The 21,238-nt window shown below is 53.4% G+C and overlaps 7 protein-coding genes across 7 annotated transcripts; 4 read left to right on the top strand and 3 right to left on the bottom strand.

Moving 5' to 3' along the window:
• Positions 1–1,662: 1,662 nt before the first annotated feature.
• MAM_01548 (Threonyl-tRNA synthetase, class IIa) lies at positions 1,663–3,945 on the bottom strand (the record flags this gene model as incomplete). Its single annotated transcript, XM_040820347.1, has 1 exon — positions 1,663–3,945. The coding sequence occupies one exon, from the start codon at positions 3,943–3,945 to the stop codon at positions 1,663–1,665; it is 2,283 nt and encodes a 760-aa protein (XP_040681835.1).
• Positions 3,946–5,122: 1,177 nt separating this feature from the next.
• MAM_01547 (uncharacterized protein) lies at positions 5,123–5,580 on the top strand (the record flags this gene model as incomplete). Its single annotated transcript, XM_040820346.1, has 2 exons — positions 5,123–5,186; positions 5,246–5,580. 2 exons carry the CDS (start codon positions 5,123–5,125, stop codon positions 5,578–5,580), a joined length of 399 nt encoding a protein of 132 aa, XP_040681834.1.
• Positions 5,581–7,100: 1,520 nt separating this feature from the next.
• MAM_01546 (uncharacterized protein) lies at positions 7,101–9,257 on the top strand (the record flags this gene model as incomplete). The annotated part of the gene is made up of 1 exon (XM_040820345.1): positions 7,101–9,257. The coding sequence occupies one exon, from the start codon at positions 7,101–7,103 to the stop codon at positions 9,255–9,257; it is 2,157 nt and encodes a 718-aa protein (XP_040681833.1).
• A 356-nt stretch (positions 9,258–9,613) lies between these two features.
• MAM_01545 (PUA-like domain protein) lies at positions 9,614–11,464 on the bottom strand (the record flags this gene model as incomplete). Its single annotated transcript, XM_040820344.1, has 1 exon — positions 9,614–11,464. One exon carries the CDS (start codon positions 11,462–11,464, stop codon positions 9,614–9,616), a length of 1,851 nt encoding a protein of 616 aa, XP_040681832.1.
• A 2,277-nt stretch (positions 11,465–13,741) lies between these two features.
• Positions 13,742–14,981, bottom strand: MAM_01544 (INSIG domain-containing protein; the record flags this gene model as incomplete). Its single annotated transcript, XM_040820343.1, has 2 exons — positions 13,742–14,113; positions 14,175–14,981. 2 exons carry the CDS (start codon positions 14,979–14,981, stop codon positions 13,742–13,744), a joined length of 1,179 nt encoding a protein of 392 aa, XP_040681831.1.
• A 2,983-nt stretch (positions 14,982–17,964) lies between these two features.
• MAM_01543 (dephospho-CoA kinase) lies at positions 17,965–18,789 on the top strand (the record flags this gene model as incomplete). Its single annotated transcript, XM_040820342.1, has 1 exon — positions 17,965–18,789. One exon carries the CDS (start codon positions 17,965–17,967, stop codon positions 18,787–18,789), a length of 825 nt encoding a protein of 274 aa, XP_040681830.1.
• An 863-nt stretch (positions 18,790–19,652) lies between these two features.
• On the top strand, positions 19,653–20,571 carry MAM_01542 (extracellular serine-rich protein; the record flags this gene model as incomplete). Its single annotated transcript, XM_040820341.1, has 2 exons — positions 19,653–19,998; positions 20,075–20,571. The coding sequence occupies 2 exons, from the start codon at positions 19,653–19,655 to the stop codon at positions 20,569–20,571; spliced, it is 843 nt and encodes a 280-aa protein (XP_040681829.1).
• Between the last annotated feature and the right edge of the window lie 667 nt (positions 20,572–21,238).

The following is a 21,238-nucleotide window of genomic DNA, read 5'->3' as shown; positions in this document are numbered from 1 at the left end:
GACGGCCGTGTGTTGTAGGGCCTCCAGTCGGCTTCAAATCAATTGAATTGTCGCAGCTTTCGCTCGCAACCGGCTTGGAGAGATTGTAACTAATCAGCTCCGAGACACCGGAAACCAAGTCGTCACATTGAGACACGGGACCAAGATACCACGCCAATGTCTTATATGTCAATCCCACCCCACGTTTCTTGACGGATATTCCGATTTGTCTCATCCGCACTGCGGGTATCGGGCGGGCAATGGGCACGGCAACGGAAGAGCCAGCCGCCTTGCCGCCATTTGCTACATCTGGATGAATACAACCCTGTCGAGACAGGCACGGGTTGAACTGGTTCGCCGCAGATCCTGGATTGGTGTGCCTGGCGAAGCGAAAGTTCCACCTCAGCTGGGAGGTCACTAAATCCGAAGCGTCCATACGTGAAGGTTCAGAGAGGAGATGAGCGATTGCGTCAGTGCGGCGACGGCTTTATTACCCCTTTGTGCTTTCGGTGCTCCATTAGAAACTTTAGCTTCAATATGGCTTGCATTCGATTGCTCAGCCGAAAGACTGCAATTGGCACCGTACATGCTGGATTTTGGCGTCAGCTGCGGCCCTCGCCGTAGTTCCTGAATTCTTGTGTCGGCAGTATCTCACACACCCTAGGGATCGGTTCATGTCAGAAGTGGTGTTCCCTGTTGGGCGACTGAAGAGGGAGAGGGAGGAACATGGAAGATAGCAGCAGCCTGGGAGGTTGGCCTCCACTTTTGGCAGGCAGGAGTAGGGAGTTGCCTGCACATGCATACTACGTAGTTAATTGCTGCGTCGTTCCTTCTCATTTTGCCATGAACCGCCGCCTAAAATGGCTAAAATGGGGTTCTGGGCTCTGGTGAACTCGGGCGAGTGCCGAGAATTCGCACAGTTTCGAAGATGACGCCCAATAAATGACTAGCCAGGTATTCCGTAGACATGCAGGCAATGAAAGAGTCAGAAGCAGCCTCTGCGTTTCCAGCGGGCGCCAGCAAATCATTTCATGCAATATCACAGGCCAGAGAGGAACAAGGCCTGCAGGAGACAGACGTATCGAGGCTTACGTGAATCGCCAACGCATACTCAGCACACGACCCGTTCGCGAAGCCGACGGCCGTTGTCAAGTCGTCGTGGCGGCGGATGCAGTTGCTAGGGGATTACTGCCAGGTCGGCTCTGTCGCGTTGCGAAGCAAAGTGGATATTTCGACATGCAAATCGAATGCCATTTTGTCTTGATTGAAAGAGCGGCGAGGTTGATTGCACCCAGCGAGAACCGAGACATCATCTCCCTGTCAGTTAGGTTTCGTCATTTTTTAATCTATGTCAGGACAGCAGTAGCTGTACAAAACTAAGACGGTTATTCACTCCGACAGGGACTTACTGGGAGATGAATTTTCGTGGCTGCAGAAGTTGTACGTGACAATTGAAGTCACAGAGTATGCTCCCAGCATACAGGTTACCAGGGAGCATGTCGAAATAAAAGGGTCACTCTGGGCAGAAAAATAGTCATCAAGTCTAGAAGCCAATTCACACGACGTACCGAGTAATAAAGTCAGAATCATTGATTTCCTTTCATAATCCACGCTAGACAAAACTCTTCTTTTCTCTTTTCCCCTACCCGTGGGTCTCAGTACCGCTCCCAAACACCTCGTCTATCAGATGGCGTTTACCAATCGTCTCTCGGCCTTCAACTCTACAAGGCGCTTGATAACATCATCGAGATCAACCATGGCGCCTTTTTGCTGACTTGAGGGATCATCCCGGTTTCGTATGTTCACCGCTCGCTTCTCAATTTCCTCGGCACCCACAACCATAACAAAGTTGTACTGAGCCAATTGAGCGGCACGAATCTTCTTTTGCAGGGTGTTGCCCGAGAGATCGACGTCAGCGTAGAGCCTCGCGTCGTGCAAGAGGTCCCGCACCTCCCTGGCATAGTCCTCCGCATCCTTCATAATGGGAATGACCATGACTTGGCGCGGCGACAGCCAGAAAGGCCACTTGCCCGCAAAATGCTCAATGATGATGCCCATGAAACGGTCAAAGGAGCCGATGACAGCTCGGTGGATCATGACGGGTCTCGCCATGCCAGAGGGGATGCCGCTCTCCTCCTCTCCCTCTCCCCTGACGCGATCGGCTGTAGATTCGTTGGTGCGGTAGAGGAGGTTGAAGTTTTGTGGCAGCTGGAAGTCAAGCTGGATAGTGGCGCACTGGAATTCTCTACCCAGGGCATCATTGACAGTGACATCGATCTTGGGTCCGTAGAAGGCACCGTCACCGGGATTAATAGCCCAGTCATCGCCCTTGAATTCCTGCAAAGCCTTCTTAAGTCGATCCTCGGCTGCATCCCAGTCGGACAGCTTTCCCATGTAGGAATCTGGACGAGTGGAGAGCTTCAACTTGAAAGGGAATCCAAACATGGTGTACACGTGCGTCATGAATTTGAACAGGCCCCGGAGCTCATCAGTGACTTGGTCGAGGGTGCAGAATATGTGCGCGTCATCTTGCTGGAACTTGCGGACTCTAGTAAGACCGGTAAGCGCGCCAGAGGCTTCATTGCGATGCAGAACGCTGAAGTCGGCGACTCGCCAGGGAAGAGATCGATAGGAACGCTCCTCACTGGCGAACATGAGAGCGTGACCAGGACAGTTCATTGGTTTCAGGGCAAATAACCTCTCCTGTTCCAATTTTGCAACTTGCCCGCCATGCTCGGCGTCTTTGCCGGCCGGTTTGTCGGTGTTGTTGCCAGCATCTGGCGCAGAAGTTGCTGCGGAATCCGGCGCTGGAGCATGAGTGTGCTTTAATGGCACAGGGAACATGTCCTCCTGGTAGTGATCCCAGTGGCCCGAGGTTTTCCACAACTGGACATCGTACATGAGGGGAGAATGAACTTCGTCGTACCCACGCATCCAGTACTGTTCTCGAAGCATTGCCTGGATGGCATTGAAGATGCGAGTGCCGTGAGGGAGAAAGAATGGCGAGCCTGGGGAGAGCGGACTGAACCAAAACAGTTTCTGGTTCTTTCCAATGAGCTGGTGGTCGCGCTTCTTGGCCTCCTCCAAGTAGGTAAGCCATTCCTTCATTTGGTCATTCTTGGGAAAGGCAACGCCAGAGATACGCTGCAAGGAGTCGTTGGTCTGATCACCCAAGAAGTAAGCTGAGCTGTTGCCCATGATCTTGAAGGCGGAGATCTGCTTGGTATTCTGGATGTGCGGGCCGGTGCAGAGATCGACGAGGGAGCCGTTGCGGTACACGGTGGTGGAGCCGCCATCAGGGACGAATTTCTCAATATAGTGCATCTTGTACTTGGAGTAGCCGAATAGTTTTCGTAGGTCCTCTTTGGCAATCTCGACTCGCTCGAATGGCTGCTTCTCCTTAAAGAACTTCTTCGCTAAAGCCTCGAGGGCTGGGCGGTCAGTCTCCTTGACGGCATCGCCCTCCTGCATGGCCATGTCGTAGAAGAAGCCCATATTGGTTGGGGGCCCATGGGACAGCATGCAGCCAAACTGGTGTTCACAAGCCTCGCCGAGCACGTGTGCGGCCGAGTGCCAGAAGACAGCACGACCCTCGGGATCCTTTGACGACAAGTACGACACGGCACAGTCGGCCTCCAGAGGTCGGGTCAGATCCCAGACCTCGCCATTGACCTTGGCGACGACTGCCTCGGAAGCGATGACCTTGGCAACGTGCTTCAACAGTTGACCCGGTGTGGTCTCCCAAGCGGTAGCAGAGACTTCAGTGATATTGTCCGGGCCAGCTGTGAGCGACACAGTGATTGGATTCCGAGGCTTCGAGGCTACGGTATCGTCGTGTTTCTTCTTCAGTTCTTCGAATAGCTGGTTTCTCTCGACGATGAAGCTGGGTAGCTGACCGTCAGATTGTGACGGGGGACCATCCCTGACGGGAATGTTGGTTGGTGCGGAAGCGGCCAAGGAAGCCATGGCGACCCTGCAGTATAGCGTCTTTTGATCAGTAGCTGGTCGAATGCAACAGTTTCTCTCCGGCCGGCATCATACAGAATGGTGTGGAAGGGGAGGCGACTGATGTATCGAGAGCGAGCTCGAACCTGTGGGATATGGTATTGCTGCCTTAAGCAATTGAAACCGAAGGCTTCCACCTAGACTACGGCTTGTCAATAGGAGCAAATCCGAGAGACACGTCTCCGTGGTGACTAGACCGAGCAGAAGAGTTGCAAGCTTGTATGTCGTCCTGAGTCAGAAGAGGGGTGATTTTTGATGTTTTCCGGAGGGGCTCAAGGGCTGCGAGGGGTGGAGTCTGGAGCAACGATCCGACATCCCAAAACGTTCTAGTGCGGGGTTCTAGGATTCAGGTACATAGGTACAGGGTAGTTTCCTCCCCTTGCCCATTTTCCCTCTCGAGGTTTGAAAACTTGAAATTGCTAGGTACCTAGTTAACTACTTGAAAAAAAAAAAAAAAAAAAAAAATATCTAGAGAGGCATTCTGTCGAATATATTGATGGAACTGTGATGAAATATTACGCGACTATACATCCGTACCATCCTGACATGCACCAAGCCAAGAGTCAAGATGGCACGGCCTCGTATGACTCTATGCTTGCCTGAGTCACCGGATTACTGACTTGAGCAGCCACATCACCATCTCCAGCGGCCTGAACTGAACAATAATCAAGACGAGCAGAGGCAGAATAGTAAGGAGCTTCAACAACGCAGCTTGTCCATTACGAGTTGGGCATACGGTCAAAAGCCCACAGTGCGCGAATAACTACTTGGCAGCGCACACCCGGGTGACTAGCAACTCCTCGTTTAACTGGCGGGATGTCGACGTTTGAATATGCACGTGTGGGGTTGATCCATAATACAGCCCCGCTTTCCAAATTAGGCAACGTCAGGGTTAGCCAGGACCAAGGCATCATGCACCAACGTCATCGATGATGCGAATAAGTTTTAGCAACTCGTTGCAAGGTTCTTAGGTTCAAAATCTGCCCGCTCGCCCCCCGTACCAAGACTTCTTGTTTCTGAAGGAGCGTAGTTACTTTGCTCTTCCATCACATCTTCAACAACAAATTCGCCCGCACCAATCTACTGTCTTCCAATCTATCTGCTTCTTTTCTACCCCAGTCAACCGCCGACTCTCATCATGTATGTCCCCGATATTCAGAAGATCGCCACTGCAGGCCTGGCTCTCGCTAGCGTCAAATTAAGTACGGGTGCTCCGTTCAAAAATTGACCGTTTTGGCTATCTAACGCACCGTCCTTCTAGCTGGTGACACCGTTTCCAAAGGCGAAGTGCTTGACTACGCAGTGGAGAAATGCCTCGATAGCGATGGGAACATCCGCTGCTCCAAGCCCTTCCCCGTGAAGAGGGACGCCTGCTACAAGCTGGAGTGGTCAACGGACGGCACATTCTCTCACACGACCGTCGAGGTTCGAGACGCCGGCAGTGGCGAGATGGTGTATTACAGAGACACAAATGGAGAATGGAAGCCCGGGAAGAATGAGCTCGTGTACCTTGACTTCAAGCCCAAGGTCTGGGGGACCGGAAATGACACAGTCAATTACCAAGTCAAGAAGTGCGAGAAGGATGACGAATTGTAACGAGGGACACGTCAGTGAATCAGGCGCCCAAGGACAAGCTTAGAAGGAGACTTTGAGATGTCACGTCTTTGAACCGACTTGTATGATAATGAATTCCAGCACAAAGCATGAGCCTGGGAAAATGAGAGGAAATTGCAGAGTTGGAATTATATTTTGCTGCTGTTTGGGTTTTGATCCCACAGCGTCTGCGGAATATAAGTGTACGGAAAGTTTTGACTGCAACGAATCAAGAAATACATTTGCCACCCAAAGTCAGATATAGCTGGTTGTGGCCGATACCTCCCATGCCAGTAAACCTTGACCACACCTCTACAGGATGCGGCTGACATATAAAAGCCAACTCTATTCGTAACACACTGGTTCGCCATGGCCACCAACGAGTTCGTCTGCGGTGACATTTGCGCCACGAAAAACGAAAGCTGACAAAGAATGGTTATTCGAGCCAAGCAATTGCCAAACAAACACCAGCTGACCGTAGTACATGCTGATAACTTAGGAGAGCGAGGAAAGGAAATGAAAACAAATACTCGGAAACGGTGAGATTTTACAAGAACTCATGGCTCTGGGACGAACAGCCCAGGGCTTTCACAGACAGAATCAGCCGCCAGAGTAATCACTTGTTTCAATAGCCTAAATCGGACCAAGAGTATAAGTCGGACCCTTGTCTGCTACCCAGCGAGCTAGATCGAGCTTTTAAAGATGCTCGCAGCTGTAGTTTTCTGGGATCAAACTACCGCACAGTGTCGTGTGCCTCCCGGCATACAAGCAATGATACGAAGAATTTGCCAAAGCTGAGCGACAAAAAATTGAGACGACTCTGCATCTTGCCTGCGTCCGAACGTGGCTCACCCCATATTCCAGTCGACTGCTCGAGGTGGTCTCTATTGACTAGGCATTGCTATGGGCCTCTCCCGCGATGGGCCATTTCTTGTCGATTCGTTTTGCTCTAGACTTCATGTTGCAGACGCCTATCAGCCCTCGACCTTGGTTGTGACTCCGTCCAAGGAAGCGGTTTGCTAACCGTCGTTGTCCAAAGAGACGTCAGACACTCATATAAAATCTGGCCTGGGGACGCCGTTTGCGACGTTTCCACGGACAATTCCGGCCGAGTGTGCCGACATCTCTTGATCTGAAGAATATACAAAAAAAAACTTAAAAAAAGAAACTGTCAAACGGGAAACCACAGCCTTTCATCTCAATCGATTCCGTCTTCCGCCAATCTCATGCGTTGGCGGTCCGCCGCAAGCTTGACAGCTGGCAGCCAGCCGTCTTCACAGCTCGACCCAGAATTCGCCTTCAATGTTCACATCCTTTCCCGTCCATCTCATCTTGTACCAGGTCATCCCAACCCGAAAATCCATATCGTTCGTTCCATCTCTTCACCTCTGCCTGGGTAGGTGGCTGCTGGTCTGATCGCCACGACGACTCCGTCTGCCACTCGATGACAAAGTTCATTTCTCGCGCATGCCCGGCCAATTCAAATTGCTCAGCAAAGGAGCTCTCAATAAAGACCCCCAAGAATGCCTAGCAAGAAAAAGCGGCCCTCAAAAGCGCTTCTCTTCTGCGAGTATGTCGTTGGCACTACCATTGCCTCTGCCCTCGGGCCCATCCCCAAGAAGCCTCGCGAGAAAAGAGACGTTGTCACGGTGGAAGTACTCACCGACGACGAGAAGGAGGAAGATACCGTTAAAATAACATACCCTCGGTCTGGGAGATCTTCCAAGAAACAAAACACATTGGGTGCAACTGTCAAAAAAGTCCGCTTTGAAGAAAGGCCCAAGAAATCCTCCATGAAAAAGTCCCCGGCATCATCCGAGTCTGAAGACGCGCCTACCGATTCCGAAGCAGAGATCTCTGCCGAGTCGAGCGACTCAAAAGCAAGCGATTCACCGTCTCCCCAGAAGAGCAAAAGTAAAAAGAACAGAGAAAAGACAAAAGAACCGGCAATACTTTCTGATAGCGAAGATGACTCCGAACCCCATCCCACTGGTGAGTGTTCCAGTTGTCTTCGTGGTCGGCAGAAACAGCAGAGCAAAACTACCAAAGCCTCCAAAAAGCCCAAAGATTCCGATTCTGACACAGAAGCGACAACTGACGAGGAGAGTGAAAAAGGTCAGAAAAATAGCGGGAAAAAAGGAAAGGTCAAGGAGAAAGAGAAGACCAAGGCGGACAGTTCGGATGGCGAGTCGCAGGAAGAGTCTGCCAAGGACACAGATGATTCCAGCAATGAGAAGAAGAAGGAAAACAAGCAGCGGGAGAAGAAGAAGAAGAAGAAGAAGAAGAAGAAGAAGAAGAAAGAGAACGACGACCAGAATGAAGATGGGGATAAGAAGGAAGACCAAACTAAGAACGGACAGAAGGACGACAAATCCAAGGGCGAAGGAGTACCGGAAAACCCGCCGGAAACCCCCCCGAAAGAGGCAGCCGAAAAGAAAACACCACCTTCAGAAAAGAAACTCGGACAGGAGAGAGAAAGCAGATACCCAAGGCCCTACCCCTGCCCTCATCTTCGCCGTCCGAACCTCATTGCCCCCATGCGTGCAGAAGTCGTTCACACCGAAAGAGTCATCGAAACCCCTGAAGATCCCATCCCAAACGCCTACTATGACGCCGAAAATAACATTGTTAGAATATATCACGGTCCCGTTTACGGACATCACCACCAGTCTCTATATCCCAAGCGGGACCCCTCACTTCTACCTTTACCAATCGGCATGCCGCATCCGACTCAGAACCCGTACTACCACGGCTTTGAAAGGGCCCAAGACAAGTCCGGCATGGAACATGTACCCATCACACAGGGAATGGCAATGCCGGCCTGGAACGCGTTCGCTCCCATGGGTTTCGCCGGGTATCCCGGTGCTTTCCCGGGCGCACCGTGGCCGAGCATGCAGCCAGCAACTCAGAATCAGAGCCAAAACAAGGGAGCATTCAGTCTGGTGAACCCTGCTGTAAACGCTGCCGGCGCAGCTCCATCGAGCAAAGGCCAGGATGTTGCTGGCGGGAACAATGTTTTCCCCCCTGGGAAAGCTAATCCGTATCTTCCAAACAAGACCAGATCTCAATTCAGTGGGTTTGGAGGCAGCAACGGCTCCGTACGGAACGCGAGCCCCAAGAATGTGAGCCCTGCTAAACTCGAAAGCCAGAAACCCACGGGTCAGCCGGAGCAGAGTGGATGGGGGAACGGCAATGGAGGAGCCACGGGCACGTGGGACAATCAGACACAGGACAATACGTGGAATGACAATGGTAATGGAAAGCAGGGAGGTTCTCAGCAATTCAATGGCGGGGATAATCAGGACTCGGGTTGGAGCAACAACCATGATACCGGCAACTGTGGAAGTGGGTGGCCTGATGGAGGACAGCCTTCTACCGGCAACGGCACCTGGGGAAATCAGGATGCGCAGAACGGGAATGTCGATAGTAATACTGGACAATGGGGCGATGCCGCGCAAGGCGATAATGCCCCCCCCCGCGGAGGCACACAACAATGTCATGCCTGGTTCATGGAGTGCCGCGCCGGATACTCCCGCCTGGGGAGATGCGACGATGGCGGCAAGTACGGGGGGGAGAGTAGACGAGAACATGTGGTGATTTTGTCGTGGGATACCATCTGGCGATGCTTGACCTGGGGAAATAAAAACGGACATATATTTTTGCGATACAATCTGAAATAGAAATGCGACCCATTCATGCTAGTTGGGTTTGCAGTAGACTGTCGGGGTATCATATTCCATATTTATTCATCGTTCAATAATACAGACTGCGAATGATAATAACGAAGCTATGCAAACACGACATGTCTATCCAGTCTCGGCCTCTCGGAACGCAATTTGTACACTCAACCTCCTGAAGGGAAATGGGACCTGTGCCTGGACATTAATCCTCAGAGAATAGCGCAATCGCGAAACGACCTAACCGCGGCTCGACTAGATTAGCCCTGAAACTCTTTAGCTCTTATCCATCTAGCGCGTCGAGTACGGCAGGCAAGGGGAGGAAGGCTTATTCCAGAACCAGAGAGCAGTAAAACTACTTACCATCTTGTCGTTTCCCACTCCAAAATCCAACTACAACAGATCTTGAGTCGTTCACGAACACTATATGTACCCAACAATCGATATTTTTCGAGATCCTTTACCGGTAGCATGCTGGCAAACCACCATGGGAAGACGGCTGGGTCGCTTGGGCACTCTCCATATATGCCGAACATACGGGCTGTCAACCATGGAACACTTTGTCCACGCATGCGTGCCACGAAAGCTGTGGCATAACTCATTAGATTTTGCGTCGACATGGCTTGCAGATCTGAAGTCGTCGTCGGGATTTGGGGGCCGCCTGGTAGCCCGGTCTCTGGCTTGGTCCCGTCCAAGTTCTCAAGTACAGAATTGTCCGCATCGGTGGCGGAATCACTGTTGAAAACGCTGGCATCAGAACTCCCAGCCGCTGCAGCAGCTGCAGCAGCTTCAGCAGCTTCGATAGCTTCCTCCTCCTCGAGGGACATGTCGTCGAGACGTTCCGTCTTTGCAACTGTGTACCCATCTAGTTCTCCATGCCGCAAAACCTTGAATCTGGTCAGACCGACTGTTTCAATCAAACTCCGGCCGTCGGAATAGAACTCAGCGTTGACGATTCGCAAGAGTGTGCCTAGTTCGTAAAAATGGGCGTCGTCTGGGCTTCGGGAACGTTTTGGCAAGACCATGCCGAATGTCCTGTTTCCCTCTAATGCCCGCCGAACCATCAATCGGTACCTAGGCTCGAAAATGTGGAGGAAGGTAGGCATAGATGGAAATGCAAGCGTGCAGACAAACAATGGCAAGTCAAGATCTTGGTGCTGCGCAGCGATATCTGACGCGACATCCTGGTCCCGAGCCGCCTTCTCATCGGGCCAAAACAGCTCAATAAGCCGAGTGATGGACTCATTCGATGGGCACAGACCGGAATTTAGTAGAGGGTTGATGGCAAGTGTGCAACGGCAAACGGGACATCGATGCGAATGATCCAATGTCCGATGTAGACATGAGCGACAAAACGTGTGCCCACAGCCCGTTGTGAACGGGTCGTGAAACAATGCATAGCACACCTGGCAGTCTACCTCGTTGCGAGTGATACTTTGCAGGCGATTTAAAGCCTTGACGTCGAAATCTGAGATATCATCCTGAGACCTCTCCGGAGGATTGTCCTGGTAATAGGTGACTTCAGCGTCGGCCGACAAATGGCCTTCTGCGGCCAAGCACCATGTCGCCACCAGCCGGCCACCTGGCATATTTCGGGCATCATGGTGATTATCATTCATCGAGGGTAGGCCAGCAACGTCCCATGCGTCTCGAAGCCGTATAATAGTTGAAATGCTTGCATGGGCGGCAGCTTGCTGAGCGCGACAAATTTCATCTTCCATGAGCTGGCTAACCTTGTTGAGAACCACATCGAAGCTGCAATCACTCAGGACATGCTCCTTGGAACAATCGACAAAAGGGCACCCGAAGCCCCGAAGTCGATCAGGAATGGCGGGATATGTGATGCTGGTTCGGAGGTGGGTTGCAGGAACGCATGCTCTGCATATACTTCGACCGCAAGGGAGAGTTACGGCATTCTTGAGCGGCTTCGAGCATTGACGGCATTGGAAGAGACGAACGATGTCACGTATTTGCCGTGGTATAAGGTTTCGATTGGGGTACCTGCCGTCCTCTCCTTCATGTTGTTGGTCTTGAGAGTCTGGCAGGAGTCGATGGGCATCTTTCTGTTGTGCGGGGACATCCAGAAGCATCTCGCTCTGTGTGCTATGCTCTTCGAAATTCGTGTCTTGCAGTTGACTCTCAAAATTTTGCACATGCTCCGGATTCCCATCGGCTCGAGCATGAGCCAGTGAAGACTGACGTGATGTCATGAGCATGAGAGTCGGAGCACGCAGCCCTGGCAAACAAGTCACCGAGGTAGCGTGTGGATCGAACGAAAATGCTTCTTCGGGCAGTCAGAGAGAAGGGTTTAATGTGTCGCTTCAATGGTCGAACTATGATCTCGGCGATCTGTGACAGTTAGGGCAGAGCTTTTCTGTACAGCCAAAGGCTTTCGAGAATTCAAACGTCTGGCAAAACAAGAGTCTGGAAGCACCGGCAAGCAAGGTTTCGGCCGATGAATATGCCACTCGGTCACCCGCGCCAATGCGGGAGGAGAGTCCGACAGAGGATGCTGACAACTCTACCAATTTGGGTTCAGCGGTTCTGAAACGAAACAGGAAAAGGTTTGCATACGGATCCCTAGGGTGCTGGGATTAGTGGCGGCGAAAGGCAAGAGACAACGGTAGGTCCTAGGATGGAGAGGCGGCGAAAATAGACGAATATGATTATGCTTTCCGTTTGAACTTTGCATGCGCCCCTGCAGATGATCAAGGCTGGGAGCTGGCGGACGGTATGCCTACCCGGGTTGGCCTCATATCGTATCGCCGAAATCCGACGTCAATGGGAGGTGAAAGAACCAGACTCGATCTCCACAATAACGGGCCGGCTTTCAAGCTGGTGTGTGATGTGTGATACTGGAAGACGGGGTGAGTGGCCGAGACGTAGGGAAGGGAAAATACCGTTGACGTAGGAGCCGACGGTTACGGGGGGTGGAAAGTCATCGTCATGCATGGCGTGTCTGGGACTCTGGATGGCTCCGCACTGCTCGTGCCCGGGATCGGCTGAGGCGAGGCCCCAGGACCCTTGGGATTTGGATGACGCTCAACTGCTGGCGATGGTGTGAAGCTGCAAGGCTGTAGTCTTGTCTGGTTCTAAACTTGATGCGTAACCGAGCCGTTGACGCTCCCCAGTTTCCGTTGGACTACCTGCCGAGCAGAGAAGCAAGCGACTCGCACCTTCCCGCCGAGCCTACCTGGGGAGTTGCAGGCTACGTCATATGTCGCGTCATCACACAGAGGCGGCAGGAGCGAAGGAAGCACCGGTAGGTAGCCCAGGGGCCAGAAGGCCTGCAGATTTCTGCACCATTAAGCAGCGTCATGCATGGATTCATCCTGTGTCTTTTATTTTGAGATGTAGAGCGCAAGACGGCTCCATTGAGTCGTCGGCGTTCCCATCAAGACCCAACGTACATCACGACAGAATCGTCATGATGTAAGTTACTGGAGGACCCTGAAGATTGGTGTTAGAGGCGATCGCTAGCGTTGGCTTCCTTCCTTCCCCCCCGGGCCCCAACGAGTACGACTCAAGGGCCCCACAGTGGGGGTGCTGAAGGAATGAGGGCTGATGGTCACGATTGGCCTCGATCCGTACAAGACGTCATTCGCATCATCGCCGCTAGTCACGATTTTTCATTTTGGCCAACTCCTACAGTGGTGGCGGCGTGCCTAATCCGTGCTGTCCTTCAGATCAGGGCCTGTCTCTACAGCCTGTATCCGGCACAGAGGTATAATCCCATCATTCCGTCGCTTGCTAACGGTTCCCGAGGCAGAAAAAGTCGTTGGCGTCACTCCTTGAAAGATGTGGCTTGCACCAGAGTGCTAGCTAATAACCGTTGCAAGCCGATGGTTTCGACTTACAGCTACTACCTACATGCCCTCAAGTATTGTTCGAAAGCTACCGACGACGTACTCGATTTGGCCGTCAAGTCCGGCGCCTGGAAATATTGTAACTACATGTCCTGTCCTGTCGTCTTTGGTATGCATGCCACTCCGAAATGGGCGTCCCAACTACCCACAGTATTCGCCTGTTTTGCAGTGCTACATTCAGAAGTGGTTTGACTATGCGCTGGCTGGAGCAGCGACCATTATTGGAACCAATATGAAGACATAGCCACAGACAAGCGCAATAGTTGTGTTGTCGGGTAGCTCAGGAAAGGGAAAACATCTCACCACGGATTCTCGAGCCCAGCACGGCTCGCACACCACCCAAGACATAATATGCATGCATATACACGGCCAACCACAAAGTGTGATAATGATCGAATATTCGCTTCTATAGCCGGGCTTTTTCCATGTTTCTCATGGTTATCCTCTGACCCAGCCATACGGGTATCATGAACTTACAGACAAACTTAACCACTACAGCACCCATTATCCAAATAGAGGGCGAACATGAATCTCCTCATGAAGCTGCGCTGCTTGCCACATGCTGCCAGATAACCTCGAGAATCGCAGAAAAAAAAAAAAAAGAAAAGAAAAAGAGCGCCTCTATCGAACCACACCCCATCTCCCGCTCGATCTATTCCACGTCAGCCTGCGACCAATATTGCCAAAGCAGAGACAGCTGCAAAACAGCACGCTGAGCATCCACACGCCTGTTTCAACAGTTTTCCGCGTGGCTAAGCCGCCTAGTGTAAAGGGGTCGCCTTCAAAGACATTTGAAAAATTACGAGGTGACAGTCCTAATGGCGCAGGCATAATCTCCGGGTCGACACGGAGAAAAAGGATCGAGCCAGTCAGGCCAACAGCAGCAGACAGAACGAATCCAGGCTTACTGCGATCTATGAGCCACCATAACAAGGGATTGACCAGTGCCAATGTCGCCGAGACTTGAAGGGTAGATGCCCACGACAGCTTGCGCTGGAAGAATTCGTCAGTCACTCGTGACATGGAGGCGCCGCTGTTGGATATTGGAACTCACAATGGCAAAAATGATGCCAACAAATGCCCCAATAGCTCGCACGACTAGAGCCCAGTCGGTGCCCGGGCCAGCTCGGCTGTCATCGACGACGTTGTCGCCCTCGCTGCCAAAGATGTTATCCCATAGTCTGTCGAACCACGGCAACAACGAGCCCAGCCCGACGCCCGCTACACCCCAAAAGGCCAGATACCTCCAATTGTTTCCGGGTTTCAGGATACTGTCGTCAGGAATCGGGGGCAAATGGCTCTGCTCGTTGTGAAGGCGTGTGACGAGGGCGCCGTAACCCAAGCCGAGCAAGAACAGTAGAGTGCCACGAAATGTGAGGGACGTAACGGAATCGAAGGTGGAATATGATACGGCGTGCTCAACCTGCGCATAAGGTCCAAACGAAGAGTAGCGCCTGGGAAAGTGAGAGCGATCGCGCATAAGTTCATAAGTCGCCTCGTTGACGCTAGGGCGTCTGATTGGAGTATGCGCGCCAGTTCCCCATGGCGTATCTGGCTCATCATTATCATTAAAGAGTCGATCCCGACTGTCCGACGCCGCCACGGAATATATCCCCATCAGGGTCGAAGAAGTCAAGTTTATGATGGACTGTGGCCGGCTGAGCGATACGGCAGACTCGGCGCGCTCGAAATTGGGATGCAGGAACCTCGGGCTTGAAAAATCGAGGCCGGAACCAAAGCTAGCCTGAGAAGGGTCGTCGTAGTCGGCGAGGTCATCGCCTGGGGGTGTCGCGCTCGAGAGATTCATATCGAATGGTCGACGGGGAATCGGCCGCACGAGTTGGGGTCCGTCGTCGCCCATGTTTATGGCTATTTGTTGTCCAAATGTTTGAATCGCAAGGCTGCCGGATTCCGAGAGACTGGGAAAAAGGGCAAACGATAGGCTTTGGACTCCAATATGAGGGCGGGAATGTCAACAATATTGCTCGACCGAGGATGAAGAGGTCGCAGCAACAGCCCAGGCTGCTTTTGTCTCGACGAGGTATGTGAGACTGGCCAGCCGGTATTCAAATAACTTTTAGGTTGGTCGGCGCAGGGCCTGGGCCGGCGTGAGCTGGACAATACGACGGCTGCAATTACCTCGCAGAGGATGGCCAGAGTAAAACAGAGCTGGACCTGAGCCAGAAACAAGGCCGGGCGAGCCAACGTGACCGAGTTCCCGCCAGCGTTTCGCTTGGCGAAGGTGGCTTCAAGCTCGGAAGCTGGAAGGGCTGCTTGGGCCGGAGGAGTAGACGCAAGAAGGACTGCCCGTCGCTAAGAAGTATACCGATACTCGAAAATTGAAAAGGCAGACTACGAGTAGACTTTTGGGAGAAGTAGGGAGCGAGGCCTGGCGTTCAAAAGAAGGGTCAGCAACACACGATGAAGGCTGCCCGAGGGTTTCCCATTTCTTTATGGGGCGACGTGCGTTGGGGGTGGTGGGGCGCTTCCGAATCGTGGTCGACATGGAATCCAGGTACGGAGTCCGAATTGGCGGCGGCACAGAAGCGGCGCATCGACGGACAGGCGTCAGTCAGTCCAGACTCGACATGGCGCGTAATTCGTCGGAAAATCTGCAGCAACATTCGACCCTGGCGCGCATAGACCGCCTCGTGAAGCTGGGGTGTGGGAGGCGGTCGACGGCGAACATTGAAGCCAGCAGCGCGGCGGCGAAACGAACGCAGACGTGACCAAAGTCGACCGGACGTGACTCCGTGCCCATGGCGAGTACTGTACATGCATCCAAGACTCAAGTACCTCGGTACTGAGCGGGCGTGTGCCGTGGATGTACGGAAACGCACTCCACGTAAGTACCTAGGTAGTTACAACCGGAGGACCTAAGCACTTGTAAGTCGGCAGGTACCTTGGCAGGTAGTATCAGTACCCGCAATCAATTGCTTGGCACTTGGTTGTTGCTGCGTTCATCCCCGCACCCCAACCCAATGTGTGTTGCACCGCACATGTCAATCTTCCGTTCACAGATCTACACGTTCCAGGTCGAAATACCTAGGCCGCAGGTACTTGGCCATACTTGCGCCACGAAGTACCTACCTACTTCTCAAAGCAGGTAGTTCTCTAGATTATCAAGTTATGACGGCCGTACTCGTGCGCCACTATGCGCCACTCGCCCGTCCTTGCCTCTGCTTTGCTGGCGAGGAAAGAAGCACGGACAAAGGCAAAAATCTCCGCGGCTTATTCCCTGGACGCCTGCCGCCGGACGCCTGCACGTGCAGCTTCTCCCTTCTCTCAACGTCAAGACTCCAAGAAGGCCCTCTTGCCCCTCGCGCCATTTTCTGGCCGTTCCTCACTGACGCGGCGCAACCCTCGGCCGTGATGATATATCGAGAAACGCCACGATAGGCAACCGCATCCATGGATGTACGTGCAGACCTGCACGGGACGGTGTACTGCTACCCCGTCGTTGTGCTGGAACGGCTCTGAAGTTCTTGCTGGACAGCCACCAGTGACCACAACAGCCAGGAATGCCCTGCATGACACGCTCCATCGATCTGTGGAGCTGACCGCCCCGGGTTCGGCAAGATTCGTGTGAGACGGCCCTGGCCGTCCCCATTTCCACGGCGCGTGCGTCGAGGACACTGGCGCGAGGCCATGCTGACCACGGTCAGGTACGTACCACGTCAATGTACGTGTTCAGGAACTTGCCGGATGGGTCTGCTAATAAGTTTTGCTAGGGCGAGGCCCCGTCTCCTACGTATCCTTGGCATTTTCAACTCTGCTCCGGTGTACATGACTGCGTTCTGTTCCAGGGCTGCATTTCGCAGCCGGCAATGAGGGGAGGGGGAGGGGGAGGGGGCTCATGCGACGCTGCAGCACAACGCAACTATGGCCGAGCTGCATACGTGTACGCAGTACTCCGTACGGATGGCCACATCACCGGTAAAGCATCTGCTGATCTGTGCGACGTGGAGCTTCCCCAATGCCGTGCTGCTGCCGCCACGTACATGGCATTCGAGGCGCATGATCTAGTGATCTGCGGTTGACGGCCAAGAGACGCAGAAGCGAGGACAACCACGGGCTCTCATCGTTGCCGACGTCTCGTACAAATGGACTGTCCACAATGATCCTCGGACTTGCCCGTGCCATTCGCTCGGCGATGCTCCACCATGTTATCCATAACATACGTGATGGTCACCCGGCCATCAAGATGCATGGCTACAGATGAACCCCCGCCCCGTGGAAAGGAGCCTGTCAATCGTGATGCCAGCATCTCGAGTCTCCGTACGGAGTACCCATCCTCATCAAACCATGGTTGTAGAAACTCCCGTCTTTGCGTGTCCGTTGTCCCCCGCTCAAGCCGACCAATCCAGGGGATGATCCAACAAAAACAAGCACTGGGTTACTCTCTTCCTGCCAGCCACGTTATCAACCCGTCTTTCATTGGCAGACCGTTGACACCCTGTTCTGGCATAATATATGCCCGCCGATAAATATGCATACATGATACGGAGTACAACCCACGGATACTCCGTAGATAAAGTGCATACAGCTGGCGGAGCGGGTGCTTGGTGCTTGGTGCTCAATTTGTACTAGTACTACTGGCATCTGCTGCCCAATCAACGTTTCAACATTAATGTCACTCCGCACGACCTCTTACGTAAGCTGGCTTGGCTTGCTTGCCTTTGCGTTCCTGGCTGCTCAACTTATCCTGTAGAGCTTCACCAACAGTTCTAGTTCCGCCCTGTCCAACCTTTACAGTCGCCTCCTTGATTGTCGTGTAGATGCATCCGATAAATGTACGGCCTTGGTAACCGAGCAACATACTAGGTGCCCAGAGCAAAAAAAGGATGCTACTCATCGGACTAACTGGATCCATCGCCACGGGCAAATCCACCGTCTCATCGATGCTCAAGTCGGCGCCGTACGAGCTGCCCATCGTAGACGCCGACGTCCTCGCCCGCCAGGTCGTCGAACCAGGCACGGACGGCTACAAGGCCATCGTCAAACACTTTGGCCCGACAACACCGGATCTCCTGGTCGAGCCGTCCGACTGCGTGCCGGACAACGGCCCCGACGGCAAGGGACGCCCGCTCAATCGTCCCGCCCTCGGGAGACGCGTCTTTGGCGACAGCGAGCAGCTGAAAAGGGACCGTGCCGTCCTCAATGGAATCGTGCATCCGGCTGTGCGCAGGGAAATGTTCAAAATGGTGCTGGGGTGCTATCTCCGTGGCCACTGGGCCGTCGTGCTTGACATCCCGCTCTTGTTTGAGAGCAAGCTGGATCGCTTCTGTGGGGTGACGATGGTGGTTGCCGTGTCAGACCCCGAGATTCAGATGAGGCGGCTGATGGAGAGGGATGCCCACCTGAGCAGGGAGGATGCCGAGAATCGGGTGCGCAGCCAAGGTGATGTGAGGGACAAGGCACAGAGATGCCTGGCGCGAGGCGAGGCCAACGGCGTGGTTTTGTGGAATGATGGATCCAAGGACGAGCTGGAGCTCAAGCTGCGCGGGGCCGTGACCAAGGTCAAGGAGAGCAGCCCGGAGTGGTGGTCGTGGCTCTTGTTGGGCTGTCCGCCGTTGGCCTTGGCTGCGGCTGCCTGGAGGATATGGGGAAATCTCAAGATAAATCAGCAATGGGAAGAATCACAGAGGGAAGCAAAGGCGAGACGGTAGAGTGTGCTTGAGCCAGATGACTTGGCCGTTGTAAGCGGCCTCCGTCGTGTCCAAGGCTCAGAAACGCCGGCTCACCATCCCCATGGCTCAAGCTTGATCAACATTGGCGCGGAGGGAATAAGCAGTTGACACACCGTGGTACATCGCGGCCTTTCTTCTCCTGAGGTGGACACGAATGGCGCCTGCGCGGATTCGTGCGGCCCGAGTTTGGTTGCGGACAATAGCGAACAAGGCGGTATTGTCGCTTTTAAAACAATCTCTACTGTCCGCGTCTGATTTGACGCCTTCATGCCATCGGCCCCTGGCCCCATTTCATGGCGCGGCTGTTTACCGTGCCGAGAGGCGCAGCGCCGCCCACGTAAACGGCAGATCTCAGGGCGACAAGTGTAGATTCTGGAAACGTGCCTTCCTGCGGGATGGCGTCCTCTTCTTTTCGCTGCTGACTAGCTTTCTTTCGGGAGCTCAGCGATCGGTGGCTGAGCCGAATAAGCGCTTGCTTGCTAACCTGGCCGACAACCAGCCCTGTTCAACTGGCGACGGAAGTATCGTCTTCCGAGATGGCGGTAGGAGATGAAAATTGAAGTGTCCCGGTGGGGATGAAATACGTGGTCGATGATTGCTCGAGGTTTTGGCGATGGTGGCGTCCAAAGCAAGTCTAAGCAAGCCGGCTCGAAATCCCATCACTCACGCTGGTGAGTGAAATCTGTGCCGTATATACCAGAGGCAGTCATCGGCATATAAAGAGCTGGAGTTCCCCTCCGAGCCGTATTGTCTCGTTCTGAATCACCACCAAGGACGACGCCTAGCAGTTCTACTCTTAGTATCTCTCCAACGCAATCCCCTGTCCAAAATACCTATCAAAGATGCGATTCTCTTCCTTCGTGGCCGGTCTCGCACTGGCAGCTTCCCCCATGGCTGCCCAGAAAGCAAAGCTCATCAAAGTAGAGGTCGGTTCCCACGGCAAACTCGCGTTTAGCCCGTCCAACCTTGAAGCCTCACCCGGCACCAAGATCGAGTTTCTCTACTTCCCCCGAAACCACAGCGTCACTCAATCGTCCTTCAACGATCCATGCCACCCCCTTGAAGATGGCTTCTTCTCTGGGTTCGTGCCCACAACGGATTCTCCGTCCAGAACCACCTTTACCATTGAGGTCAAGGACACGAAGCCCATCTGGTTCTACTGTGGCCAGGCCAACCACTGCCAGAAGGGTGCGTCTCCTGCCAGCATTCAGTCTGTGACCAGCCTTCGGGTTGCGGCTCGACAGTCAAGCTAACCGCATTCTAGGCATGATTGGCGCCATAAACGCCCCCAAGACGGGCCACACCTTTGAGGCTTTCTCTGCGCTTGCAATGAGAGCCTCGAACAGCACTTCCCCCCGAAGTGACCCTGTCGGCGGCGTCCTGGGCAACGGCGGCTCTCAAGACAATTCAAGCTCGACTGCACAGGCCACGGCTGTGATTAGCGAGCCGTACACGCCTACCTGGACGAGCAAGGGCCAGACATTCACCAGTACCGCCGCGGCTACCGTTGTCGCTGGCGGAGAGGCCACTTCCCAGACAACTTGGGCTTACACCACCAAGCTGTATACTTCGACCTGGACCAGCAATGGACAGACGTTCACCACCACTGCTACCACGACGTTGGTGACCACGGCGGCCGTCGGAGCCGGCTCTGCTGCGACGACGTCGCCGAGCAAGGGCACTGCCGCAGGGGGGACGACGCGTCGTCTGAATATTTGCCATGCTGGAGCGCTGGCTGCGGCCATTGCCGCCATCCTGTAAAGTGCGTGTACGGATAGAGCTTGTCCATAGACACACGGATGGTATAGAACGTTTTCCGACTAGGAACGCAAAGGTATAGAGTCACCAGAGGGCATAAAGTTCCCATGGTACAAAACGAGCGCGGCCTAATTCAGAAGCACCGATGCGTCTCTTGTATCTCGCAGACATCCTATAACAACACGTCGCATAAAGTATGAACCCCAGTCTGCGTGTCTTCGTCAACTAATGTCTCCCACCGAGTGCCATAATCACTGGGTAAAATGTCAGCGGAGTATGTCCAGTCATATGACGAGTGTGATGTACCGACGCTCCCCCCCAAGCCAAATACAACATGTCCTGGTTGCTCCAGACCTCGGTCATCCTCGACGGCGAAGAAATCTATGCCCGAGTAGTTTCAAGTATGCAACGTTTGCAACAACCCTTGTCGATTTCGGCACCAATAAATTGACTACCGTCATGATCCAGCGACGGTGGAATCACCTGTAGCCATGTCGGGGCTTTGGACGCATGGAAGACAAGCTGAGGGCCACCAACACTTCATCCATAAGTACGTACTGCGTAGATGGCTCTTTCCTTGTTCTTGTCCATGGCGAGTCTGTCGGAAGGAGCCAAGTGACAAGGCTACCCGGGCAGGAAGCTACTTGAGTACCTAAATTGAGGTAGGTAC

This window comes from Metarhizium album (genome assembly GCF_000804445.1).
Source record: "Metarhizium album ARSEF 1941 chromosome Unknown scaffold_2, whole genome shotgun sequence".
In the NCBI taxonomy this organism is placed as follows: domain Eukaryota; kingdom Fungi; phylum Ascomycota; class Sordariomycetes; order Hypocreales; family Clavicipitaceae; genus Metarhizium; species Metarhizium album.
The sequence above is the reverse complement of the archived record's forward strand: the minus strand, read 5'-3'. Positions and strand labels throughout refer to the sequence as shown.